The 25,671-nt window shown below is 40.4% G+C and overlaps 1 protein-coding gene across 3 annotated transcripts; it reads right to left on the reverse strand.

Moving 5' to 3' along the window:
- Nucleotides 1-2,291: 2,291 nt before the first annotated feature.
- LOC108925556 (sodium- and chloride-dependent GABA transporter 1) lies at nt 2,292-11,159 on the reverse strand. Of its 3 annotated transcripts, none has more exons than XM_018737590.2 (15): nt 10,836-11,159; nt 9,299-9,697; nt 8,838-8,969; nt 8,340-8,440; nt 8,044-8,153; nt 7,714-7,846; nt 7,244-7,378; nt 7,065-7,168; nt 6,532-6,656; nt 6,171-6,283; nt 4,059-4,190; nt 3,648-3,750; nt 3,253-3,353; nt 2,962-3,129; nt 2,292-2,678 (listed from the first exon to the last, which is right to left on the reverse strand). In XM_018737590.2, the coding sequence occupies exons 2-15, from the start codon at nt 9,528-9,530 to the stop codon at nt 2,571-2,573; spliced, it is 1,797 nt and encodes a 598-aa protein (XP_018593106.1). In that variant the 5' UTR covers nt 9,531-9,697; nt 10,836-11,159; the 3' UTR covers nt 2,292-2,570. The 3 variants fall into 3 exon arrangements, with proteins under 3 accessions (XP_018593106.1, XP_029110088.1, XP_029110086.1); XM_029254255.1 differs by lacking the exon at nt 10,836-11,159 and adding an exon at nt 10,629-10,655; XM_029254253.1 differs by lacking the exon at nt 10,836-11,159 and adding an exon at nt 9,858-9,900.
- Between the last annotated feature and the right edge of the window lie 14,512 nt (nt 11,160-25,671).

The raw sequence follows: 25,671 nt of genomic DNA on the forward strand, positions 1-25,671 counted from the left end.
GTATGAAGAAACAAGTGCCAGATAGCGGTGAGTGCCATTTTCTTTCATACTTGGTTTTTTTCTGTTTTTCTTTAGGTACAAGTCAAGTTGTACAACTGGTAGTGAAGTGGTTAAAGGTACTGCCTTTAGATTCAGTGATCGTAGGTTCCAGTCCCCCCTCCAGGTGTAGTACTCTTAAACAGGGTACTTACTAGTAAAAATAACTGTAAAAAAACTCCAGTAAAAAGTTGCCCAGCTGTATAATTGGGTAAATAACTGTAACCTTAACATTGTAAGTTGCTTCGGAGAAAAGCAAAGCATCGGCTAAATGAATGTTAGACTCGTCTATTTTTGTTTATTATTTTGATAGGGTCGATACAAAGGGTAGGGTTCACTTTAGCTTGTTGTGTTGGTGTGTCTCACCCCCAAAGAGATGACTTATGAGTTGCCAGTGGTCAATAAAGGAAACTCTTTTGCGTTCTCATAGAATGGGTGCTCTTCCATCTGGTGGTACTTAGTCTCAATAACCTTGTGTTGCAGTCCAACCCTAGATTGGGCTGTAATAGGAACTGTTTGCTCATTCTTGTTAAAAACCAGAATTATTCATTTAAGTACATTCATACCATGTCACTGCGTGAGAAGAGTGCTCCTTAAAAGTAAATTGAATTCTAATGAACTGAATTTTAAATTGCAAAGTATAAATTGTGCTGTAAAGTCATTCTGAGCTCCTCACATACCTGCCATCCAGTGAAAAGCAAACCGTCTTGTTTCTTTGCATAAAAAAAAGTGACGTAGTACATATGTGTGAAACGTTAATATGGAAATGACATGCTGCAAAAATCTAAGATATCAAGCACCATAGGCTACTATAACATAACAATTTTTATTTATTGACTTTTAACATGACAATCGTGCTTTCTCCAAATAACACCACCTAGAGACATTTATTATATATTTATATAGATTATTATACATTGGCCTCATCAACAGTTAGAAATATACAAAACAATATTGTTTTACTAGACATAGTTTCTATTAATATAACTTTGATTTAATTTTAATTACATCTCTTGATTTCTTATAAATATTTCTATTGTTATTTTATAATTCTAATAATAATCATTATTATTATTTCAGTTAGATATGTGGTCAAGTTTCAGAGATCAACAGATTATTGCGGAAAACAGCATACTGCTTCAGATTTTTAGACATTAAGACAAAAACTTTGCAGTTCATACGGACATTCACAGTAACGTTTTACAAAGTACGGTTTTACAACATAGTTGAGAGAAAACTGCAGTAAGGTGACTTTATACAGAATTCACAGAACATATATTCATTGCACATGTTGTTATATATCATTGCAAAGAAATGACTACTTCAACCATATCCCTGTCACTCATAGCTGCCATAGAAGCAAACTATCATTGTCCCTATTTAAATGCAACAGCAATTGTTTGTGCCATTAACGTTTTGTGCTTTTAACTTTACAGTTAAACAGGGGGCAAATAAATAATGAAAGGCCGTGTAAGGTCTGTCCAGAATCATCTGAGACACAGAACCCTGCATAGTCAAATAACCTTACAATAATGTGAAGAAAATAGGTTGGTCATACACTTAAGGCCCTCGTAGTGCTTTTCTCTGGCAGTTTCCCAAAAGCGTTTTGGTCATTTCTACCCTTTGTTCCTGAGGAGAGTTAAGCAGAAATAGACTGATTATGGTGGGCTGTCAGTGCTTCAATCTGTCTCTATGATGGGACTGTGGACTGTTTGTAAAATGTTTGTTCAATTAATTCTGAACAAATGTAAGATACATCATAGTGAATTCTTTTGCGAGAGTAATATTTTGGTCCTTGGCCATCATTTTTTTAAAAATAGAAACATCTTAAAATTATAGCAAAAAAAAAAAAATCAATCACACGTAAAGCTATTTTTTTTTTTAATTAGAAAACTAAATTGCAACAGTCTTTCCCAGGGTCACCCATGCCTTCAGCCTTGTGCTTTCTTAACCCAGTATAAAATCCTTACTGCCCTTGTCCACAAAGAGTCCTCATAAGACAATATGGAATAATACCGCCTGGGAAATTAATGGTGTCACAGAATAGACAAAGGGTACTTGTGTTGTTGATGCAGTAAACATTGCCATTTGCACAGTCCTCGTATCATCTGTTGTTAGAATGTTTCAATTGTCATTTTTTGCATTTGCTTGTGTCAGTAGTACATGAACATCGTTTCATCAACAGTCAATCCTAGTCTATTCTCAAACTGTCTTCACAGTAATACTGACGTTCACATGTACATGGTTTAAAGAGTGTCATTGTCTGCACTGCCTTTAGAGCTGAAGTAAAAATACGTTAGTGTATTGTTAGGAGAACCTTAGAAACGCTAACAGTCAACCCTGTTGCATAACTATCATTACCTTGTGGTTGGGCAGGTTATTACCAATGCAAAAAAGGAAACAGTTATTGGAATCAGGTTGGTCGTATTTTGTTTCAGGAGGTAGGTGGATATTTTATTTCGACATGGAAGTCCTTGGTCTCATTCAACCACGATCATGTTTTCTGGGTGAAAGTGGGCCTCTAGAAAAACGATTTAGATATAAGCTTCTTCGGTGGCAGGGTTGGTGCTCTCTGCCTGTGGTTCGGGACCATTCTCCTGGGCCGTGACGATGGCCAAAGGCTGAATCATTATTCGAAGTCGCTGGAAGAGCAGACACACAATGTCAGCTGTATCAGCTGTGCCTCCAACTTTGGCAGGACTGCACTTCTAGGTCCGCTCTTTCGGACAGTGATCTCTGCAACGATCCCATACTGTATTGTGCATCAGGCTCAACCTCATAACCAGACGTTTACGATGTACATGATCAAAACGACATACTGCTTACAGGTAACTATAAAAAGCAGAGGTACATTGCCTAATCTCTAGTGAGCACTGTTCAATAAGATATTTATGATAAACACAAAGGTTTCAGATATGGATGTACCTCTTTATAAGTGCCCTTGAGTGTGAGGAACATGTAGCCCATGTATCCAGGTATGAGGATCATGGAAGACAGGGCCATTAACCAGCCCACACCCTGACCCCAAGCTGGGAACACATAGTTGTTCAAGGTAAGAGGTACCATTTGCACGGCGCTGAAGAGGAACACGCCCTGAGGGAAAGGACACCAACATGTTCCATGCATATGGTTAATAGACACCTCTACCTAGACAGTCTGCAAAGCCTCAGCAATCAATGGATTTTAATTGTGCTGTTTTAGTGTGAAAGTACTCACGGCCACAATGAGAGGAGTGAATGCCACCCAGCAGAGCTTCCACCACAGGCACGGCTTATAGCCAATCATCTCTTTGATGTTATCGTAGAACTTGTTGACACCTAGCACAGAGACACTTTCGGAACGGCACTTGGGACAACATGCAACGCTTCCATGCTTGAATCTTGGCCTTCATGCTGATGTTATGTCTTTAAGCACAGTACTCATTTCACTTAGGCAATATATTCATGTTTATGAAGACTCTGGCCCACATATGCTAAACATGCCAGGCCAGCATAAACATGAGACCACATTCAGAGCGAATGTGATTCACTGACACTGTCATTTACACGTATAATAACGGTTTTGTTACGGGATTCCAAATTCTAAGGTTGCTGGTCGTTACTTGTACACACCATAGCACCAAGAGATAGAGATGCATTCGAAGAAGACTAGAAACAACAAGGACATCCCACTAGCGGAGTAGTAGTCAAAGAGCTTGAACACATAGATGCCACCCTGGGGACAAAACAGGAGCACAGCACTCAGTAAAGTTACGGCAGCAGAGATGGCCTGACAGAAAGAGACATGAAGGAAAACTGGCTTTGAAAATGCACAAAAAAAAAAAAAAAAAAAAAAAAAATCACATCCTTTTTTTTGGTCATTAACTGGAAGCTTTAACGTTGGCATTTATGTAATATAGTTTGAAGCATATTGTTGCGTAATGCTGTGATTAAAACATTAGACCCTTCCGGGAACCAGGGCCTGTGAACATGATTATATTCTAAGAGCGCATCTCAAGAGCAGGATTCGATATGCAGTTTTACCTGTGTGATGTTTGACAAGCCAATCACGTAGGACACAATGCAGACGACAGCAATGAAGAGCTCTCTCCTTCCTCTCAGCAGCCGTGGAAACTCGTCCACCAAAGCTGTGATGAAACCCTCCACAGTGCAGAACTGTATTATGGGAAGGACAGAAGAAACAGCCCCTTTAGGAGAGGAATTTCAATGCTTTGTTCAAATTCAGCTTTTGTAGCCTGTCACTGCTCTTAAACGCAGTTTCTACATTCGTTAAAAAAGGCTGAGGAGACACGCTTGTTGATCCCTTCATTTATATTTATTCATTTAGCTGATGCTTTTCTCCAAAGTGACTTCCAATGTTAATGTTACCATTATTACAATTACAAGCTTACAATTCTTTATCCATCTATACAGTTGGGTAATTTAACTGGAGCAATTTAGGGTAAGTACTTTACTCAATGGTACTACAGCTTTTAAACTCGGAAGTGAGACAGTCTCTAACGTCTTTCTCGTTTTTGGGAGCAACCTTGCGAAAAAAGAAACTGAGTCAATTTGGATTAGATTATGACGATCCCTATTTTTCAGATCTGTCAGCTTTACTTGAAAAGGCTGGAAAACAGAACATTGACTCATATCTGATGTGTACATTTCCACATAACGAATTCTGCATAAGGGCTGAAGAATGAAGATTTGCAATGTCATTGCGGTGCAGGTTCGTTTTAGTCAACTTTAATGACCAGAATCGAACCTACTGAGGCTTCATCTCATACCTTTCCTCAGAAACTCTGTTTAAAAAACAGAGCTCATTTATTCAGCATATATACTGACAGCTGGAGGCTGTTGGACTGCGATAGTAACGGAAGGGCAATGCTGACATGACTATGATGGTGTACACCCTTTGGACAGGAATTAAAGAGACAATACAGGTACATTTCTGAATACAACGCTTTTTCCACAGCTTTAACACGAAATTCAGAGGCTAATGTTAAAAGCAATGTACTGTTTTGTGGTGTTTTCGTACTGTTCTTAAACTGTTTGAAAAATCTGTAAGAAAACCACTTTTGTGTTCAATTTTTTTTTTTTTTTTAATTAATCAGTTTTAAATAATATACAGATGCTCCTCTACTTACGATGACTCGCCTCACAATTTTTCGAAGTTACGATGGTACGATAGCCATATGCATTTGGTAGAATTCGTACATGGAATTTTGAATTTTGATGTTCCCGCGCTTGCGATATGCGGTATGATACTCTCTCCTGATGCTGGCTATGACGTTAGGTAGGTGCAGTACTGTATTCTTCTTCAACTTACGATTTTTCCACTTACGATGGGTTTATCAGAACGTAACCCCATCGTTAGTCGAGGTTCATCTCTAACGGATCCAAAGTCTAAAAATGTGCATAACTTTAGTGCAGTAATTAATCGGACAGCTAGATGCATAGTAAAACTGTTTCGAGTTAATTATTTAGGGACGCTACTCAAGCCGTATATTCACATTTAGACTCCCAGATACAACTTGCTGGAGCACGTCACTGCTTGCTGTCATTCATACTGCTCTTTTTTCATGTTGGGGGTGGAATCCCTCTGACTGGCGAAGGTGACACCGGTTTTTTGTTGACATTGCACTCATTCTACCGTATACCTTTCATCTACCATTTTACATTTACATTTATTAATTTGGCAGACGCTTTAGTCCAAAGCGACATACATCCCAGCAAAAGTACAATTTATGCATTGTATTAAGAGAAAGAGACACGGCTGCAGACATGTGACTCTCAAGTAAACCTAGTTTGTTACCTGCCGCTTGCTGCACCGATGTTCATTTTAAAAATAAATTTCTTTTTTTCTATTTATCACATCTCACTTCTGTTGATTATATCTCTAGTTATTATAGACAAGGATCTCTGTGTACAGTAATTACTTCCTATCATGGTAATGAATTTTAAGACAATGAATTTGTGATAGAACAGCTTGCCTACTGAAAGTACTTAAGATTTGTGAAGCTAGTGATAAATCCGTTAGTTTAAAAAAAAAAATTAAATTGATTTTTCTGTAATTCCTGATGACAGTACTCAACCCATACAAGACAATCTATATGGTAATTAAATGTTCCCATTAACTCAAATAGTTTGTACCTGACTGTCGATTCCAAGCATAAGCAGCATGGAGAAGAAGAGAACTGCCCAAAGTGGGGATACGGGTAACTGCGTCACAGCCTCTGGGTAAGCCAAAAAGGCCAAACCGGGACCTGGAAGAGAATATTTTGGCATCAAGACTGTGACATAAAAAGATGTGTGTGTGAGCTTGTGTGTTTATATGTGCTTGTGCCGAGCTCTAGGTTCAGGAGCCATTTGCACTGCTATCAGGGGTGGAGGAAATGGTAGCAGCAGTGGCAGCAGCTCAAGCAGCATTTAATCAGCACTGTTCTGGATGGCATTCAATACCCTCGTGAGGATGATTCCAAATAAAAGCAATTGCAAATTTCAGCGCAATTACCAGAAGCAGCCACGTCGGCTATTGGCCTCTTTGTGACATGTGCCATGAAGCCGACAATGGAGAAGATGACGAAGCCAGCAAACATGCTGGTGAAGGAATTGATGCAGCACACAATGATTGAGTCTCTGCGGGACAGACATAGTAAGGATCTGTGTCGTTAAAAGGTATTCATTTGTTTCATTGCTCCTATTTTTCCTTCCTTTTTCTGCGGACACATTTCACTGATCTCCCCTTCCTGCATAACATTTAATGCTAATGTAACATTAATTTAAAGCACAAAGCACTTTGTCTTGAAATTGCTGAATTAAAGCTTCATATTTTCAACATGCTACTAATAATGCACAGCTAATAAATAAATTTCAAAAATGCAAAAGCAATTAAGTTGGAATAAACTTCCTCTGTGTTATCATGGCTCATCTGAATTGTGCTGTCTGACAGTGGCCTACATGCCTTTCAGTAAACACTCTCTAGGCTAAAAACAGAGAATATGATGAAAGGAAATGATCAGGTAATGCAGTGAGGGACTTGCCTACCTGTACACATTATTATTAAAGGTGTTGTAGCTTCCCAGGGCAATCAAGGAGCCCAAGCCCAACCCGTATGAGAAGAAAATCTGAGTGGCGGCATCCAGCCACACCTGACGCAAGAGAAGCACTGTGAGAATAAAGCTTTACACACTGCTGTAAATGTGGATAATGATCAAAAAATATACCTCAGATTCTTTAAGTTTGCTGAATTCTGGGGTAACATAGAATAAAATTCCTTCTTTGGCTCCGGGAAGGGTCACACCACGGATGAAGAGAATGAATAGCATTATGTATGGGTATGTGGCAGAGAAGTAAACAACCTACAAAAAGAATGTCAGCATGTATGAAATATAAATGTAATGTTTTCTATATGGATTCAATATCGTTTACTAATTTGCATCACACATTAAGTGCTGAATGTAGAACAGCCTGAATGTAGAACAAAGGTATAAATAAGTCCATGCATCAGAATTTGAACTGAACCAGATTCATCTCTCATGTACAGTTATACTCCATACTCCCGGGGGGATAATGTATAATGTATGCAAGCATTTTCATTCTCCTTGTATGACAAACTGCAGTTACTGCTCATGATCTAATCTTCATCAGGGGAATGTGATGCTGCCAATCAAATAGAGTGACACAAAACCCTTACCTTGCCTGTCCAGCTAACCCCTTTCCAGATGCAGAAGTAAACAAGAACCCAAGCAATGGCCAGTGTTATTGCGAGTGGCAGTCGGATCTGGCCTGGCTTTTCCAGACCATCAGTCATTTGATGCATATTGCGTCTAAAGGAAAAAAGTAACCGGGGATGACGTTAAAACTGTCAGCTTTGTTTTGCCTTGCTTTTCTGGGGTGTTTATTTTCAGGAATAATGCCAAGTTAGTTCCGTATACTTGCAGGCATCTTATAAAATCCCTGTTTTCATGTACTTTGAAACACATGCGATTGCAGTTCAGAGCAAAAAACGAAATCGGTATCTTACTCCCAGAATTCCGCGACCGCGCTGGTAAGGTTTGAAGTGTCTGTAATGGTGTAATTTGTGTAACATTTTTCTGTATTCCACTCATTGTTACATGATTTCCACGGCAGTTCCTGAAGAGAAAGAAAGGATTAGTTTCTCAAAATGCAGACTGGATGTTGTGAGAATATCTCATTTGATTTTTAATTTTTTTTTTTTTTTTTTTACTCTGCAGTCATTCCCCAGCAGTGAATAACTACCTAAATGAATATTGTACATGGCAGTCATTAAGTAAAATAATTGCTTGCAACAATACTTACTGCAGCAAAGGAATTATACAGGTAGTATATGGCCCAGGCAATGATAACAATATAGTAAATGTTTAGCCAGAAAGATAAAACTGCAGCAGCCAGGCCAACACCTAAAGTGTGCAAAAAAAAAAAAGAAAAAGAAAAGAACACTGTCAATGTTCAATGACAAAATGTAAGTTTAACAGAATTACTAAACAAAGAAACAAACAAAGAAGTACGTGGTGATATTAAATGAGTTCAGATCTTCGGTTATATGTTTATATCGTAATCTGGATTAATATATGAGCTAACGGGCGCAGCATGAAGCAAGAAGAGCATATAGAGCGATCTGCACACATTGGGTCCGATGTCAATGTGCGTTTTATTGCAAGGAATTTTTCGGATTGTCTGCATTTGGCGCTTAATGGCAGCAGATAATAAAATTAAAAAAAAAAAAAAAAACACATACACATACATACACACACACACATACACAATAAAAAGCAAGAAATTGCTCTCATGCGGTACCTTTGAACATCGGCGCGAGCTTCCAGACCCCGAGGCCGCCGATGGACGTGTACTGACCGAGAGAACATTCCAGGAAAAACAAGGGCACCCCCGCAAATATCAGGGTCAAAAAATAGGGGATCAGGAAGGCTCCTGCACAGGGACGAGGGAGTAAACAAACAATCATGTCAAGGTGTTACAATGTAGCAAGGCGCATTTTGTCAATGATCCATGTGACACTCGGTGCCAAAAAAAAAAAGGAAGAAAGGCTACGAGCGCGTTCATGCAAGATGTGATGGGGAAAAACAAAAAAAAAAAAAAGACATCGAGCCTCTTAAAACTCGTAAGCCTTTTTTCACATGTTTTACGTGGCGTTGTTCTGACAGGTGACAAACTAGGCGGGCGCGCGCGGCGCCGCGTCTCAAAGCCCTCGCGCCTGAGGGAGAGGCAGAGACATAATCCACGCGCTGGCCGTGATTTACCTCCGCCGTTCTTCCCACACAGGTAAGGAAATCTCCACACGTTTCCCAGTCCAATCGCGTAGCCCACGCACGAGAGGAGGAAGTCGAATTTGCCGGCCCACGTCTCCCTGTCAGGGATCTCCTTCTTCTTCTGAACTTTCACCACCAGCGTTTTGGGCTTGTCGTTGCCCGGTGCCTCGTTCACCTCTGTTAAGACGTGTCCATCGGAAGTTTTGGTGCCGTTTGTCGCCATGTCTCTGGGTTTCGCAGAGCTCCAGGAAGCCGGGCGACGGATTTCAGAACCGGTCCAGGTGGACAGCAGCTTCGCGGCTCTTCGCGCAACTTTGGCAGCGGATGACGGGCGGAGGGGGGGGGACGGACGGCTTCTGGGGCAACTTGGCGGACAGATGTGACTTTGAGCTGGAAACGGTGCATAAAACATATGACCAATTTCCCCAGATTATGCTTGAGGAAATAGGAAGCGAAACATTTTTGATAAAAAATAAAATAAAAAAAAAAAAAAAAAAGAAATCACACATCATATCTGTTTGTTTCGGTCATGAGAAGCGAGGTGTTTCACCTTAATTTCCCAGCAGCTCGACAGTTCTGCATGCGTTCCTGCTATTGTGCACTGTCGTCTACAAAAAAATATTTTAGCCTTCAGTGAGCTAAAAACCCCGTTTGGAATTATGCCCATTTTAACACGCTGATGTAGACATTCATCACAAGTACTATGATTATACTTCAACAAATGCAATTTCTGCAGTTTTTCCATAGCCTGCTTCAGCCGAATTCAGCTTTCAACCGTTGTCGTTTCCTTATTTTTACTCCTCTTTTGCCAAATGTCATACTAAGCAATATGTCAAAAAATTACCATCAAACAGCTTTTGCCATGTCTCGCAGACACACTTCATTCCCACGCGTGCGTCGCTTGCGCCACCTCCACATGCCTCGTAAAACATTGTCCTATAATTTAAATAAATAAATCCACTGCATTTCCGTGAAACAGCAGGCAGCAGAATGAATGAACTTTTCCACATTTGCTTTTCTCAAAGAAAAACAATGACTGTCGGGCACCCCTTCCGACGCATTGTTCCTTTATTCCCGGTGTATAATAATCGGGACAGCATTTATTTAATAAAAAGAATGATTTCGCTCTGTGCGGTACCCCCCCCCCCCCCCCCCCCCCCCCCCCAGGACGATCTTTTTTAGAATTGTTAAAAAACAGGCGACACCTGACAAGGAAATAAAACACTACAATGAGCTCAAATTTTTACGCATCAGGCTGCCGGTCTTACTTACCCCCTAAGCGCTCTGAATGGGTGTTTGAACAGGGTTAGCTGCGTTTTACCTGTTATATCTGCCTATGAGTTGAGCCAAAGCGGTCCTATCTGCGATCATACGTTCCTCCAGCGGCACCAGGTATCCTACGTCTTGGAGAAAGTGTCGGAGCCTCGGAGATGTCTAGGATTCCTGCACTGCCCCGAGCTGTCTCATCTACTGAAACCCTTCCGAAAGACCACCTTGAGGAACAACGGTCAGTGAAAGTGGAACTCACCTGGGAATGATCAACCCAATTCGGTTCGGGCGATTTCAACATCCGTGGCTATGCCTTGAAGTTGCAAACTCTCCGTGCGACGCGGATCATGCAGAATATTTCATCGTTGGCGGACAATAAGTTGGGAGAGACGCCAGACAGGTGCGCGCCGTGATGCCGCTGTCCAACGCACAGCGGTGCTGAAGAGATGGGAGAACCAGCTACGCGACGGAGCAGCTTCGCCTGGTTTCACCGTCTTACATCAACAAACACAAACGTTACTTGTAGCACAAATCCCAGCGCTCCTCCACATAGCGTCAATGTCATCTGAAAGTCGACCCTCCCCGTGTACAACATACCCAACACTGAGATCACAGCGGGCTGCGCACTCAACTCCTTCCTGCCTAAACGCTCCGTGCGGTTTGGGGCTTTCGCGTATTCGAGCTACTTTTTCACTTGATTTGCTATTAATGGAGAGATGAATAATTACTACAATACGATTTGACTCGGGACCCTTCAAAGACCCACAAGTTACCCTGATGACCCTCAGGGCGTTAGCTCAGTGAGGGGGATGTGTTGACAATTGCCTGGGCATTCACTTTGGTTCTAGGTGTAGGGAGGAAACTGACTGAACCTACAAATATTTTCAGAAACAGTATGCATTGATTGTCAATGATACATAAAAAATTAAAGTGTTTTTTTTTTTTTTTGTAAGTTCTGAAATCATGAGGTAGAAAAAAATGACAAAGGCATCGGAGACAAGGAAGACGCATGTGACGCACAAGAACACGGTACAATGATATTTCAACCGATTATTTACACACACACCCCCGCCCCTTTCGGCACACACCCCTTCCCGTCTCTTAAAACACACACACACACACACACACACACACACACACACACACACACACACACACACACACACACTTTACCTAATCTGCACATTCCTGTCCTCCAGAACCAGCGTCGGATGCACAGATTAAGTAGAACGTAGGTTTAAGAAGCACAGTAAAATCTATTAAAATATATTAAAAAAAAAAAACCTAAAACAATTGCTAGGAAATTAACAGAATTAACTCAAATCTCCTAACTAACGTGATGAAGAGGGAACCCATCTGTTTTAATTAAAAAAATGTTAAAGGCGCTCTGTGATCGTTGCTTTATTTGTCTGGATCAAAAAGTCATTGTAACTCAACGGACAGGATCGCACGTGCAAATAAATGTTGAGATAAACAATATAACTTCTTAGCGGAAGATAAAGAACGTCGGTAAAAGGGGAACTGGATAAATAAGTACATGTAGGGGTTATGTTAAATTCCAGGATTTGCAATATGAACCACATGGGCTCGTAGCCGAAAGCACCGCTGTACCGAAGGTCTTCGCTATACGGAGATCCGTTCGTTATACGATCTTTCGCTAAACGCAGCACATTGCGCACATATCGGCGTTTTAGAGCAGCGATCGTCTGTCTCACTGTTCAGCAAAAACCGAAATAAAGATTATATTTATATGAAACATATATATATTTATCCATTTGTATATATTTAGGAAAATATTGTAGATGTACCGTTAATTAGCTGAAAATAGTTTCAGGCGATACAACTAGGAAAGTTTGCGAAAGGTCCACAACCGGCTGTCTATATTTAAATATCCAAATAAGGCTTGTGGTGTTAGTAACCCATCAGCACCACACACACATGCACATATACACATACATAAATACACACATACACACACACACACACACACACACATTTTCAGAACCGCTTGTCCCATACGGGGTCACGGGGGACCGGAGCCTACCCGGTAACACAGGGCGTAAGGCCGGAGGGGGAGGGGACACACCCAGGACGGGACGCCAGTCCGTCGCAAGGCACCCCAAGCGGGACTCGAACCCCAGACCCACTGGAGAGCAGGACCGTGGTCCAACCCACTGCGCCACTGCGCCACCCTACACACATACACATACACATATATACAAACATACACATACACTTTATGGTGGAAAAAAACAAACTAACTGAACTTAAGAATCACACGTCTGCAACTATGTCTCTCTTTCTGCTAATGTAATGAACACATTGTATTTTCGGATGTACGCCGCTTTGGAGAAAAGCATCTGCCAAATGAACAAATGTAAATGTAATACACACATACACAGATAGACACATACACACAGTTCACCCTCCTACACACACACACAGTCATTTCCAACACATTCAGCACAATTGTGGCTAATTGGAGAGAAACTCTACATCTGTCTTGTCAGCTGTATGGAGCGATATGACAAGATACAACCAGCATGTTGTATATGACTGACATCAGAATTAAACTATACGCAAAAAGGTCAGTGAAGTCATTCAGCCCATCCTTCTCTCCATCTGATATTCAGTAACTGTCAGCTTTAGAAATGTTAGTGCTCATAATCTAAATTATTCTGAATACTCCAGAATAATATCACATCTGAACCCCTGCAACAGTCAACTAAGTTTTCGTTTTTTTCAGCTGTTACTTTGCAATTTAACGTCAGATTTAGCTTGAATGTCACATTTTGGTTATTCCATTATAATTTACTTGGTTGTAATTGTGGGTTTGTGTGTCGTATGCACTGTAAAGCTCAGTAGCCCTGATCAGTTGAAAGCAGCCAGTCTTTGACTGGCATATTAAAAATGGTCAGTGTCTGTGTTCAAAACATTACAGACCATAATTGTAATTTAATTTAGCTTAATGCAGTGTCTTGGTAATAAAAGCACAGCCTATTTCTTAGAGACTGATTGTCCCTGGAACTAGCAAGTGCTTAATAAGGCTTAACATTTAATTGACAATGATATTCCACTGAAAAATGAGAGAGCATGTCTACAGATGTGTAAAATCTGTAATTGCAATAGCAAATGAAGTCTTTAACCAGCCTGGTTGTCTGTTAAAGGTGTCCCTGAGTTGCTTTTTTAAAAGATGGAAAGACTGAAGCTATGCTTACTGATAGAGACAAGCACGAGTTACTTTGTTTAAGGTTCATTTATTACAATCCGGTAATGCAGAGATGTTTCCAGCATGCCACAGCGAACCGAACCTGCCATTAAGGTTATTTCTGGGGAATGTGGACAACCATCCGGTGATCATCTGTCTTGGTGCTGAAAGGAGTACTTTGCTTTGCCTTTAGAGAGCATAATACAGATGCACATTATATTCATCACTGCAGAAGTCAATGTTTCTTCTTTGAAGTGTGCATACATGTATGTGGGATAATTTGCCCCGAATTTGGGCAACACTTCTGCCTCAAAAAGCGTATCAAGGAAATGGTTATGCAATGTAAATTTTCTTGAGGTGTAGTAGTATTTTTGGATGCATCGTGATACTGTGGACCCTTTTCTGTAAGTATATATACTGCTGACATTGAAACCAATGTTGCTGAATATGGAAAATGAAAGCCTTAAGACCCATGGAAAAGGTTCAGAGTGGAACCTTTTCCATGGGCCTTAAGTGACAACACATCTCAGCTGGAAAGTGATGGAGGTTCACACAGCCAGGGACAGAGAAATCAAAGCAGATGGAGAGCAAATGAGGGGTGAAATAACCTACCAAACAAGATCACAGTAAATTTAACACTTAAAATCCCATCTGGTTGATGTTCCCCAGGGTTCTGGGATCTGAAACATGGACACCTGTTTACAGACCGGCAGTGATATGTCGGGTGCATTGTGGATGCATGTGAATTGACTGGTCAGTAAATAATTTCGAACTTTGCGGCCGCGGATACTAGAAATGTCGTACCACTCCTTTCGATCATTCAGCAGCCATAGCATCAATGTCTACACAAGCAGAGCTGAGGTGTTAGAACCCACTTTTTGTCAATATATCACACAAGTGCACACACTTGAGCAGTGGTAACAAATAAGGCATTTTTTCATTTTAACATTTCCTTAACGGGGGGGTGGGGGAGGGAATGTGGCGAAGTGGCGCGGTGGGTTTGACCGGGTCCCGCTCTCTGGTGGGTCTGGGGGTCGAGTCCCACTTGTGGTGCCTTGCAATGGACTGGTGTCCTGTCCTGGGTGCGTCCCCTCCCCATCCAGCCTAACTCCCTGTGTTGCTGGGTTAGGCTCCGGCTCCTGGCAACCCTGCATGGGACAAGTGACTTCAGACTGTGCGTGTGTGTGTGCGTGTGTGAGTGTGTGTGTGTGCGTGTGTGAGTGTGTGTGTGTGCGTGTGTGTGTGCGTGTGTGTGTGTGTGTGTGAGTGCATTTCTTTGACAGCCAATAGAATAATGATCATATTACCCAAACGCTCTAACAACAGTGGACTAATAAGCATTAAACTGGGAAGAAATGATTTAAAAAGGCAGTGAAAGAACAATGAAGTAACTCAACAGTACTGTTATTACCCATGAAACACAGTGAAACTACAAGTTGTAGCTAATGATGAACAAAATTCCAGCAGAAGCAAGTCACACACTTTAAGACTTCTGCAGCAGGATGCAGAACTTAGACAGAAAAGAAATCCATGGTTTGTATGTATAAAACCTGTAAAGTGACAGTTAGCCAAGTAGGAGCAGCTGCGAAAGGATGACACAAAGCTGTGTGGATGGAGAACCACTGGGTTCTCATTAATGATGTCGTCCTCTTTTGTCATGACAGTTCTAGTGGCAGAGACATTGTTTTTGGTCTCAGCACATTTGCCTGAGGAGAGTGCACTGTGAAGGGTGCATGGCGGTATTCATACTCAGCAAAACTGGACTGACAGTCTTTTATTGCTGCCCATGACCTCATTATGTGAGTCATAAATAGCAATAAATGGAAAAGCGCCTGTCATCATTCAGACGGATGTGCTCTTAATTAGCAGCGAAATATTGTAAAATGGTACTAAACTAAAAGGAAAAAAGTAAAGTATATTAATTCAGTCAGATATCAGAAATTTAATCAAATAGTGGTTAAGGTTGGGAATAAAGCAATTCTTTCTAGGCGCCCTAAATCTGAGAGCTGAGGACTTGCCGAGGCTCCTTCTGCCAGCCTGCCCGTCGCAGGGAGCCGCTCTCAGGAACTTGAACGAGACGACAGTCCGCTGTAAGACGTCCATAACCCTGTACGCACATACATTCACACCCAAAAATGCCAGCAAACTAGAGAAGCCAAAGGAAACTCACTGAAACACAAGCTGAACACCAAAGATCTTCAGGGAAAGAGGTGGGGGCTGGACACACGAACTTCTGATAGAAAAACCTTTCATTTTCGGAGCACAGACGGACAGATGATCCCTTTCCCAGATCAAGAATCTCATTTTATCAGCTGAGAAGACTAGCAGACCATCTGATGCTCTACAGGTCAACATTGGGTTAAAACATCTATTCTTTTTAACCACTCCCCGATCCTTTGATCTGTCTTTTAAATTTATGTCATTAATATTTTGTAAATAATGTTGGATTTTAAGGCACTACAGGACTCACACTTTGTGTACTGGCCAAAGCTTTAAGAGATCAAAAATACTGCAAATTCATAAGCATGATAACGCATCATTCATGTGATAATTTCGAGCAATGCATATATTGCATTTATTATATGGTGAAGAGTTCATCATGGGATTTGTTGCTTCGATTACAAAGGACGTTAAATGTGACATAAAGCAGGAATACGAATACAGCTTATCGGCTCAACATTTTGCCGTTTCGGAACAAGAAATGAATGCGCATTTCTGTCCTGTTCCGTCTATTTCGTATTGTATTATCAGTAGAGTATGTCATTTTGGCGCGTGTTTCTGTCATTACGCAGTATGGATGAGATTTGGTTATGAAATATCATACAGAGAGGTGATTTAGATCAGGAGTCGGTGCTCTTCAGCTGGAAATGTTCTTGAGGAAAACAAGCCCCTCACTTGCATTTTTCCACCGCGCATCTGCAAACTGACCTAGATTTGGATGAAGCCAGAGCGCACACACGTTTGTCTGAAGGCTGTTTGAGGCAAACGCTGCGGAGAGGTTCAAAGACAGCTAGACTGAGAGTGGGTGGGGGGCAGCCCTCCCACCCCACCCCACTCCACACCATTCAGCCCTCCCACCCACCCATTGGCTGGCACACATCGGCAAGCGGAGCACAACTAGACGATTGTGCGGAGAGCGCTGGCAGCCTGCAGACACCGCAGGAAACCAGTCTGCTCTGAGCAATCGGCTCACATTAACCCATGGGGACGCTGCACGACTCTGATTGTTCGTCCAGGCCGGCGTGCGGGACCCTCTCCGCGTGACGCACCGGCAGCCCCATCCCCCCTTTCTCGCCGTACGTCCATGTCCTACATCAGCCACTTAACATTTCCTCCATTCTTCAGAACTGAGCTTGTTTGTTTTATTCTTAAACACTTAAATGACATATCCAAAGTATTTAACTCATTAGGAAATCCAGCCCCCCCCAACTCCATCTAATACATTGTGACTAATTTTCTCTAAGGCAAATATTGCATTATTTCCCATTATGGTGGTAACAGCTGAAGTACTTGCTAACATTTGTGACATTGCTCCTTAGGGTATTTAAATGGTTATAATTAAGAACAATATTAGTCACATGCTTTCCGCGTGAAATTGTTTGGAACGCATAGCTGTTTTTCTGCCGCTCCTGTTCCTTTTCGCAGGAAAGCCGTATATTGATCCTACCCCACTGTGGATGATGAGCCTGTGAGGGATTTCAGGAGTCATTCCCAGAATCAGGGGTCTGGCTGTAGTCACTCATACGATACAAACTAGGTGCACTGAGTTTGGGTTGGAGAGACGATAGAAACCAAGGGCTGATTTTATAAGAACAACTGGAATGACACATTTGAAGAATCATCCAGTAAATGATAATGGATAAACATGCATTTATATTAATTACATCTGGTTTTATCACGTTGTGCTCAGTAACCATTGCGTTACAGAATTAAGTTAATTAAAAATAGAGTATTACCAGCACGTATTAATTTTTAAATTGTATATTAACCATTGTTACTGTGAAATCAAGTACACTTCTTACATTAGGTGAGAAAAATATATTTAGAAATTTGTGGTAATGACCTTTATACTACGTTTATTCATTTTCTGTATTCTTCTTTAAAATAGTTATTTTCTAGCAGTGATTTCAGTAATTGCAATATTTTTGTCACTATTTTGTTCCGTCATCAAGTTTTTATATATACGAATCCTTCTGCAGTGCCCTTTGGAATAAATATAGTTCTCAATCACTCACTTCATTAATTCATTTAAAGAATTTATGAGGAAGTGATTTTTTAATTTCAAAAACTGAACTAAAAGAATAAAACCCAGTAGTAATGAGCTTTGTCAGCAAAACATATGACCAGCGAAATATATTCAGCTCAATATTTTCATCTTATTGCTCAATTTTAAAAAAAATTCTGTACTAATTTCAAGTCAGCCACTTTTATGATGATATAACTGGATGGACAGCATAACATCTGACCATACTGCACCTTGTTTAATATCAAAATATGTCAAAGACATGGAACCGTACACGTCGTTGATGTCAACATGAGGTTGAGAGGTTGGTATCAAAAAAGGTTGGTGCTTTAAATGAGTCTTCATTTGAAATTTCCCTTAAGTTTCCAGTGCTACGCTGGATGGGTAACACGTTTCTCCTTCACCTGGAATGTTCCGGAAGCAAACTACAAAGTGATAGGGCTAGAGTATGGGGATTTACATAGCTGTAAAATTTATCAATGTGTTGCTAGGCAACAGCAAAGTCAGACTCAGCTCTGTTGTTCCCGTCTCTCGCCCCTGCGGGATGGCTCTATGGCAGCCATTGAAAAGGATTCATTAAGTTTTACAGAAACTCCATTAAGGGTTGTGATTAGGGTTCAGATTAGAGTTCTAAGGTTAATTAAGATTAATTTAATCCCTAAAAAATTTCCAGTGCTTTTACCGTACATTGAAGCTCTGCTGCACTTCGTGTCTAAGGTCTTGTAGTATACAAAGATTAATCTAGCTAATTTTTCACATTTTCAGATGATCCTAATTATCCAGAGTTTTTGGAGATAAATTACATTGCAGAATTTACGGGGTTCTGTGCGAAGATCACCAGTGCTGGTATTTACATTGATGTGTGGTTCTAGTATCTGGTATCTACTGTACATTCGGCACATTCGGAAGTCTATTATAACATTTTACACAAACAGCGTTGTACAAATCGAATGATTCAATTCATTTTGCTTAAAGCACAACCTACAATCTGAAAAAGTAAAAAGTAATGTTTAAACTTGACTTGATAATTGTTAAAAAAAAACTGATACAATAAAATAATAATTATCCATGTTTGACACTGAGTACTCTATTTAAAATTCATTTGGGAAATTATTCATTTTAAAGGTGAATACTGTAGAAAGATTTTTGCAGCAGCCCTCAAAGAAAAGAGATGGTCAACCCTGAAACACACCATCCCGATATTCCTTGATCCCTAAGAAAATCAGATCATTACAAACGTTTTGAAAGTGCTGTGACAGACTTTAATGTGATGTTTAATTTCTTTAGGTTTGTCCCCTTATTATTAATAGTTTGAAGCAGTAGTTGATGTACTGGTTAAGAATGCATTCTTTTAAAGTCCCAGAAGACTCCTCATTGTATCCTTTAGTAAGGCACTTAATTCAGATGCTGCAGTAAAAACACCAGCTGGATGAAATTAGTGGGAATAAGCCCACTGGGGAAAAATCTCATCAAAGAATGTATACCATAATTTTCATTGTATCGTTCATTGTTTCATTGCATCAATGTATTTTTTAATTATCACATTATAAGGTATAAGGATAAAAGCGCTTTTTTATAGCTGAGAGAGTAAATAAAAATGTACTGCCTCGGCTATAAGACTGCCGTCAATTTGCATACTATGTGATTACGAGTTGTTAGACGTGACACTGAGACGGTTAAGGAAAAACGTTTGATGACTTGTGTAATGCAGCACGAGGGGTGCAGTTGCCTGCAGTCTCACCTCCAATATTGTCCCTACTAATCCCTGCAGTCACCGTGATCACTATGGTAACCAAGCGGATGGCCCGCAGCCCAATTTTTGCCATGCCACCATTTAGAGAACAGCCAGTGAGGCTAGGAAATAATGAACCAATGAGGCGACAATCAGAACGAATATCCTGCCTCTTTGTTGTTAATATTAATGAGTTCTTCCCTAAAATGTGTTTCTGTCTTGATAAGGCAAAGGAAAGATTGTGATCTCTGTTTAAAGGTGTCAATTCAGAATTCTCATCCAAAAAAAACAATTCCCTCCGGATCAGGACCAAGAAAGTTCAAATAAAGAGAATATTTAGTCTTTGAACCCAGAGGCAAGAGGCAAAAGTGGCAAGCGACACACACGGATAATGCACCATATAACATGATTATCTGAATCTTGATAAAAGCAGAAACAGCAACTGAGAAATATTTTACTTCCACAAAACAGAGATTTTTAATACTTTTTTATCGCAGTAATGCCCTCTGTCTTATTCGTTTTTAATGATGGCTTCACTCGGACAATTCTAAAAATACTCTGTATAGTCTGTCACTGGATTATCTTTTAAATTCAACTCTATTTGCATAACCAAAGTGACATGAATACACAACGAAGAATTAAAGTATCTTCATTGTTTATTAAAGCAACAATTTTCATAATATTTCAGCTATGCAGTTCACTTTTTACATTAAACGCATTATTGCTCAGTGGATCACTGTACACTTTATTAATTTTGTGGACACCATTATACAGAGATAATTACATAATTTGCTTTTAAATATTTTCTTTTGAAGCCACTTTCACGTGAGTGTTACCAGTCACACAGCAACTATATTTAAGTTCTTTAAGAATATGATATCATAGGCCATTTTGAGACTTGAACTCATAACATTTCACTTCCTAGTCCGACCCACTCAATTCTTTGCCTGTTACTATGAACCAATGACGTGTCACAGATTTCCTTTAGTGTAATATTAGTGCCGTGACCGTTATTATCGTTGTCTTTGCTGAGTTATTTTTGTGCGATGTTTCTGTTACGTAAGATAAATTTACGCCCTGAACAACTAAGTGGAAAAGAAAATAGATGAATAGATTAGCTACATCAAAATAAATGTAAGGCTCTAAAGGTTGCCAGCGTAATATTATCTACTTCATCTGTCGTGCATTTCTCCATCAAAGACTTGCAGTGGTCTTATCTTAACACACTGGAGATAAAATACATAATTCAAGTTATGCTCTGATTCGCAGAACTTTAAAAAAAAAAAACTCTGCACACATGATGAAACTGGACCGAATAATTCAGCAAATTAAATTCACTCACGTGTAAAAGACTAACGAGGTCTCTGCTTTGTTGTAGTGCGAAATTTCTGGAAACAGGAGCGCAAAATTGTTCAACTAATGCATTTTCCATTTATTTCTTAACCTCGTTTACCACCTCACACTAAACCAGTTATGAAGGTCAGAGTAGTAATGATATATTAACTGTGCAGTCTATGAGTAAAATTGTCCTTTGGCTGCACACTGACAGCTGTTTTCTTTGTTAATTGGTCTGGTAACATGGCGCTTCTTTCTTGTTTCTTTGCGGGTAGCCACAACTTAATCTTCGGACATGTCATATGTAGCTGAAAATTAAATCTGTGGCATAGCCTACAGCAATGAGGTTTTTAGTATTTTTCAGCACTGAATAACCTCATAATACAGCCAACATTAATTAGTGGCATTATGTCAATAAAATAAAATAAAACAAAATAAAAATAAAATAAAGCAACAAAATAAAATGTAAATGAAAACGTCCACTCCTTTCGATCCATAAGCGTGTGTTGATTTGATGGCCTCATCTTATGAAACCTTGTGAGATTTGAAACCCTGCAGATGGAGTCATGCAAATCCCGAATGGGATCGCTTGACACACTTTGTGATGAGATCGGTAAACTTTAGCTACCTCCCTCAGGTCAATGATCAGCTGCCTGTGTTTCTTTGTGCCTGTTTAAATGAAATATTTTCCTATTTAAGTCAAATATCGTGTTTTCCATGGATTTCCCAGTCTCACAGTGAGTTAGTGAATGTGTTTTCTGATGTATTTGGTTAGATTTAAGATTTATATGTTTGTTTACTTTTCTATCTCATGATTAAATTTGCTATTGGATATTTTATCTAACGCGGGAGATAAAACAAAGTTGAATATTTATATTTATGCCAAAAATATGCAAATTTTTCGGTGAAATCTTGCAAAAAAACCTACAATACCTTAAAAATATGCATATACAACTTTACAACTTTCACCCTATGAAAAGGCAGGAGTGATCAATGTTTTATTCCTCATGCAGGGCATGGCAATCTCTTGAATAAAAACAGATGTAGTATGGATATAATAATACATACAATAAAAAATATATAATGTGGTATTAAGATGAGATGCTTCACTAGCATCAATTGTTGTATAAACCACACACACACACACACACACACACACACACACACACACACACACACACACATTTTCAGAACCGCTTGCCCCATACGGGGTCGTGGGGAACCGGAGCCTAACCCGGTAACACAGGGCGTAAGGCCAGAGGGGGAGGGGACACACCCAGGACGGGACGCCAGTCCGTCGCAAGGCACCCCAAGCGGGACTCGAACCCCAGACCCACCGGAGAGCAGGACTGTGGTCCAACCCACTGCGCCACCGCACCCCCTTTGTATAAACCATTACAGCATTAAAAAATTATGACTGTTGTGGTGCCAGAACAATTAATTCAATTCATCATTGGTATACAAATGCTTGCTAGACATTTTGACCTTTCAGAGAAGGTGCCACCTTTGCTTAACAAAGTCACCGTAACAGTGCACTGCTTTGTCTAGTTACCATCATACAGGAGTGAAAAAACAAGAATTTTTAAAACAAGAAAGAAATGCACAACATGCTGTAATGTTTTTCTTATGTTAGTAAAAAATCCCCAGTTTAAAAAAATGAATGGTGTAAAACAGTAAGCCTGCAGATAAGTAAATACCTCCTAAGTAATATTAACTAAGCCTTCATTTGTGTTCAAAAGACTAAAGCTTTCACTACTATTTAACTACTAATGATGGTGCATTCATGTTCACATGACAGCTTTCTTACACAGTGAGGGATAACAGTATAAATTTGACCATTCCATTGATGTGAGCTATTGATGCAGGAGCTTGCCTTGGGTAATGTACATTTGGAATGAACTACTGAGGTGTAATCACCTGAGCATTACCGTCGCTTTTACAGGAAACAAGAGTGACTACCTGAAAGTAATTATGCTGAGTGGTATTTGTATATTGATGCATTTGTAAGCGAACCAACCGAGAGATTTCAATAACCGCTAATCCTGAGCGGAGTCGCGGTGAGCCGGAGCCTATCCCAGAGACAAGGCTGAAAGTGGGCACACCTTGGACGGGGTGCCAGTCCATCGCAGGGCCACAACTAGTCACTGAGGCACACAACTGGACAAAGCTACTGGAACAATCACAGGGCACTACAGTTGGAGGCAGGGTTCAAACTGGTAACCTTCGGAGCCAAAGGCAGCTGCTCCAACCACAATGCTACCAGCCACCCCTATTGAGTAAAATATCATATCAAAATGTATATTTTCTGTTGCCACAGTTTTACAAACAAATTACATTTTTCAGACGAAAATGAAATTGCTTACACACTGCAGAATTACACTGGTCTATAGTCAGTCTGAAATACCAAAGGGAGCAGTGTACACCTTGAATGAGATGCCAGTTCAGAAGAGGGCAGTCTCACACACACACACACACACACAGACATACACAAATACACGCCAAGGACACAGAAAATTAATATAAAAGGTATATTTTAACTGTGAGAGAAAATTGGAACACCACGAGGAATCTATTTCAAACCTGAACACATGCAAATTACAGCTCAAGAGCTGTGGAGTACAACTGCAACCATCTGCTCCACTGTTCCTCCCCTTACATGTATTATATTTGTTAAATTACTCACACGTTGAAAATAACCTGCTGTTCTAAGAAGGGGCATACAATCCTTCTCAGTCACCATATAAACAAATACAAAAGATTATTCCAAACCTTGTACTGTCTGATAGTGTAGTTAGATGTCACTGCCAAACTGATCCTGCAAAGTAGTTAAAATCAGATATCAGAGAAAACTGTGAAACCTGCTTTGTCATTACCAATACAAGTTAAAAGTCATACCTTTTGGTGTAACTAATGCTCCACAGTTTTCAGAAACAAAGAGCTAATATTCCGTAGTATCAGAAAAAAAATGCATTCTGATGCTTGTTTGCATTGTGATATACTGAAAAAGGCAGGCTTTTTATTAGCCATGACCAGAGCAAAAGCCAAATTTATGAGGATGGAAGAGAATATGACTGACGAGGAAAGAGGACAGATGATGGTGAATAGCATATCCCTTAGTCTTGGCTAGGAAGAAGGGCGATAGGGCAGTAACTTTATGCTGTGAGCGGATTAAAGAAGGATTTTTAAGAAGTGGCGTTATTAAAACTTGGATTCAGTGTACAGGGCTGTGGGGAGGGAAGGGGATGGCCATGAGTTCAAGAGGGAATGATTCTAAAAAAGACATGCTGGCATGATGCACATCTTGGCTAATGTTTCAGCATTAAGTCAGGGAGTTCAGTGTCTCAGTGTTAGTATATTAGATATGTACAGTTAGTCCCTGACTTACAAACTCTTGAGTAAATTTTCAGTGACACAATTTTTTACTGGTAAGTATTTAGTATTTTTATATATGAAAGAAAGCTAGCACATCAGTCCAAATGGTGTTCCAAAGCTTCACCTGATGCACTTAAAAATGGTGAATGTTCAGCACTGCCCGAAGTTGAACTGTGGCTGTCTTCCTTCTTGCTGCTGGAACCTACTCAATGGGAAAGGGAGACAATCTGTGGTTAAACTATGTTCCCATACAAAAAAATCCTGTTGTTGCCACCCCCCCTTACAGAACTCTCTGGGTTGACATTTATGTGTTCATGTATTCATTTAGCAGACATGTCTCCAAGGCAACATATAGGCCAGTGTAAACAAAAGAGTGTTTCATCAACAGACAAGTTGTAGATGCCCATACACAATTCTTTAAGTACAGTCACTTTAGTCTAGTACTTCTGTTTTGTTGCCATATATTACACAAGTAGTTGCATATAGAACTGATGAAAAGCCCCTCGGCAAGAGTAATAGGTAAGGAATATTACTGTGTTAAATTAAAATATCTTGAGAAAATAAATATACATGTAGGAGCAATGCCACTCATGGTCACAGTCTGTAAGGACCTCCTCTTCTTCCTTCTGTCCTCTCAGGTTCCAGTCCATGGTTTTGGGACTCAATCCAGGGCTCCCCTTGGGCAGCTCTTGCAGCCTCCTCCGAGCCTCACTCAGGAGCAATCTCTGCACCCGACTTGGGCACAGGTGCAGGGATAGGTTGATTTTCAAGAGGCTGCTTCAATGACAGTAGACCGCTGTCTACCTCTGTGGTAGAGTAGGGTACGGTCTGGAACGAGTCACCCAGATGGACCTTTCCTCTACTGGAGCTGAGTGGAAAAGAAGAGGGAGAACAAGCAACCGGCATGGGAAACTGCCCAAGCTTGTGAAGCTTCTAAATGAGTATCATCACTGTAGCCTCATTGGGCTGTGAGATCTGGACACTTTTACACCCCTTCACCACACCCTGACCTCCCAGCCACATGGGGCCCACACTGGCCATTTTCTCTCACTAGCATCACTTGGGAACCCACAACCACAGCAATTGTTCACAGAATCCAACTTCTTTCATCATTGTTGTTAGTCTCTCCACTGTCGCTCTTGCTGCAGTGACTTTAAGGGTTCCACTTGGATTGGCAGCCACTGGCAACCTGCAAAGAAGGAAAA

The sequence above is a fragment of the Scleropages formosus genome, chromosome 1 (assembly GCF_900964775.1).
Source record: "Scleropages formosus chromosome 1, fSclFor1.1, whole genome shotgun sequence".
Taxonomy (NCBI): Eukaryota; Metazoa; Chordata; class Actinopteri; order Osteoglossiformes; family Osteoglossidae; genus Scleropages; species Scleropages formosus.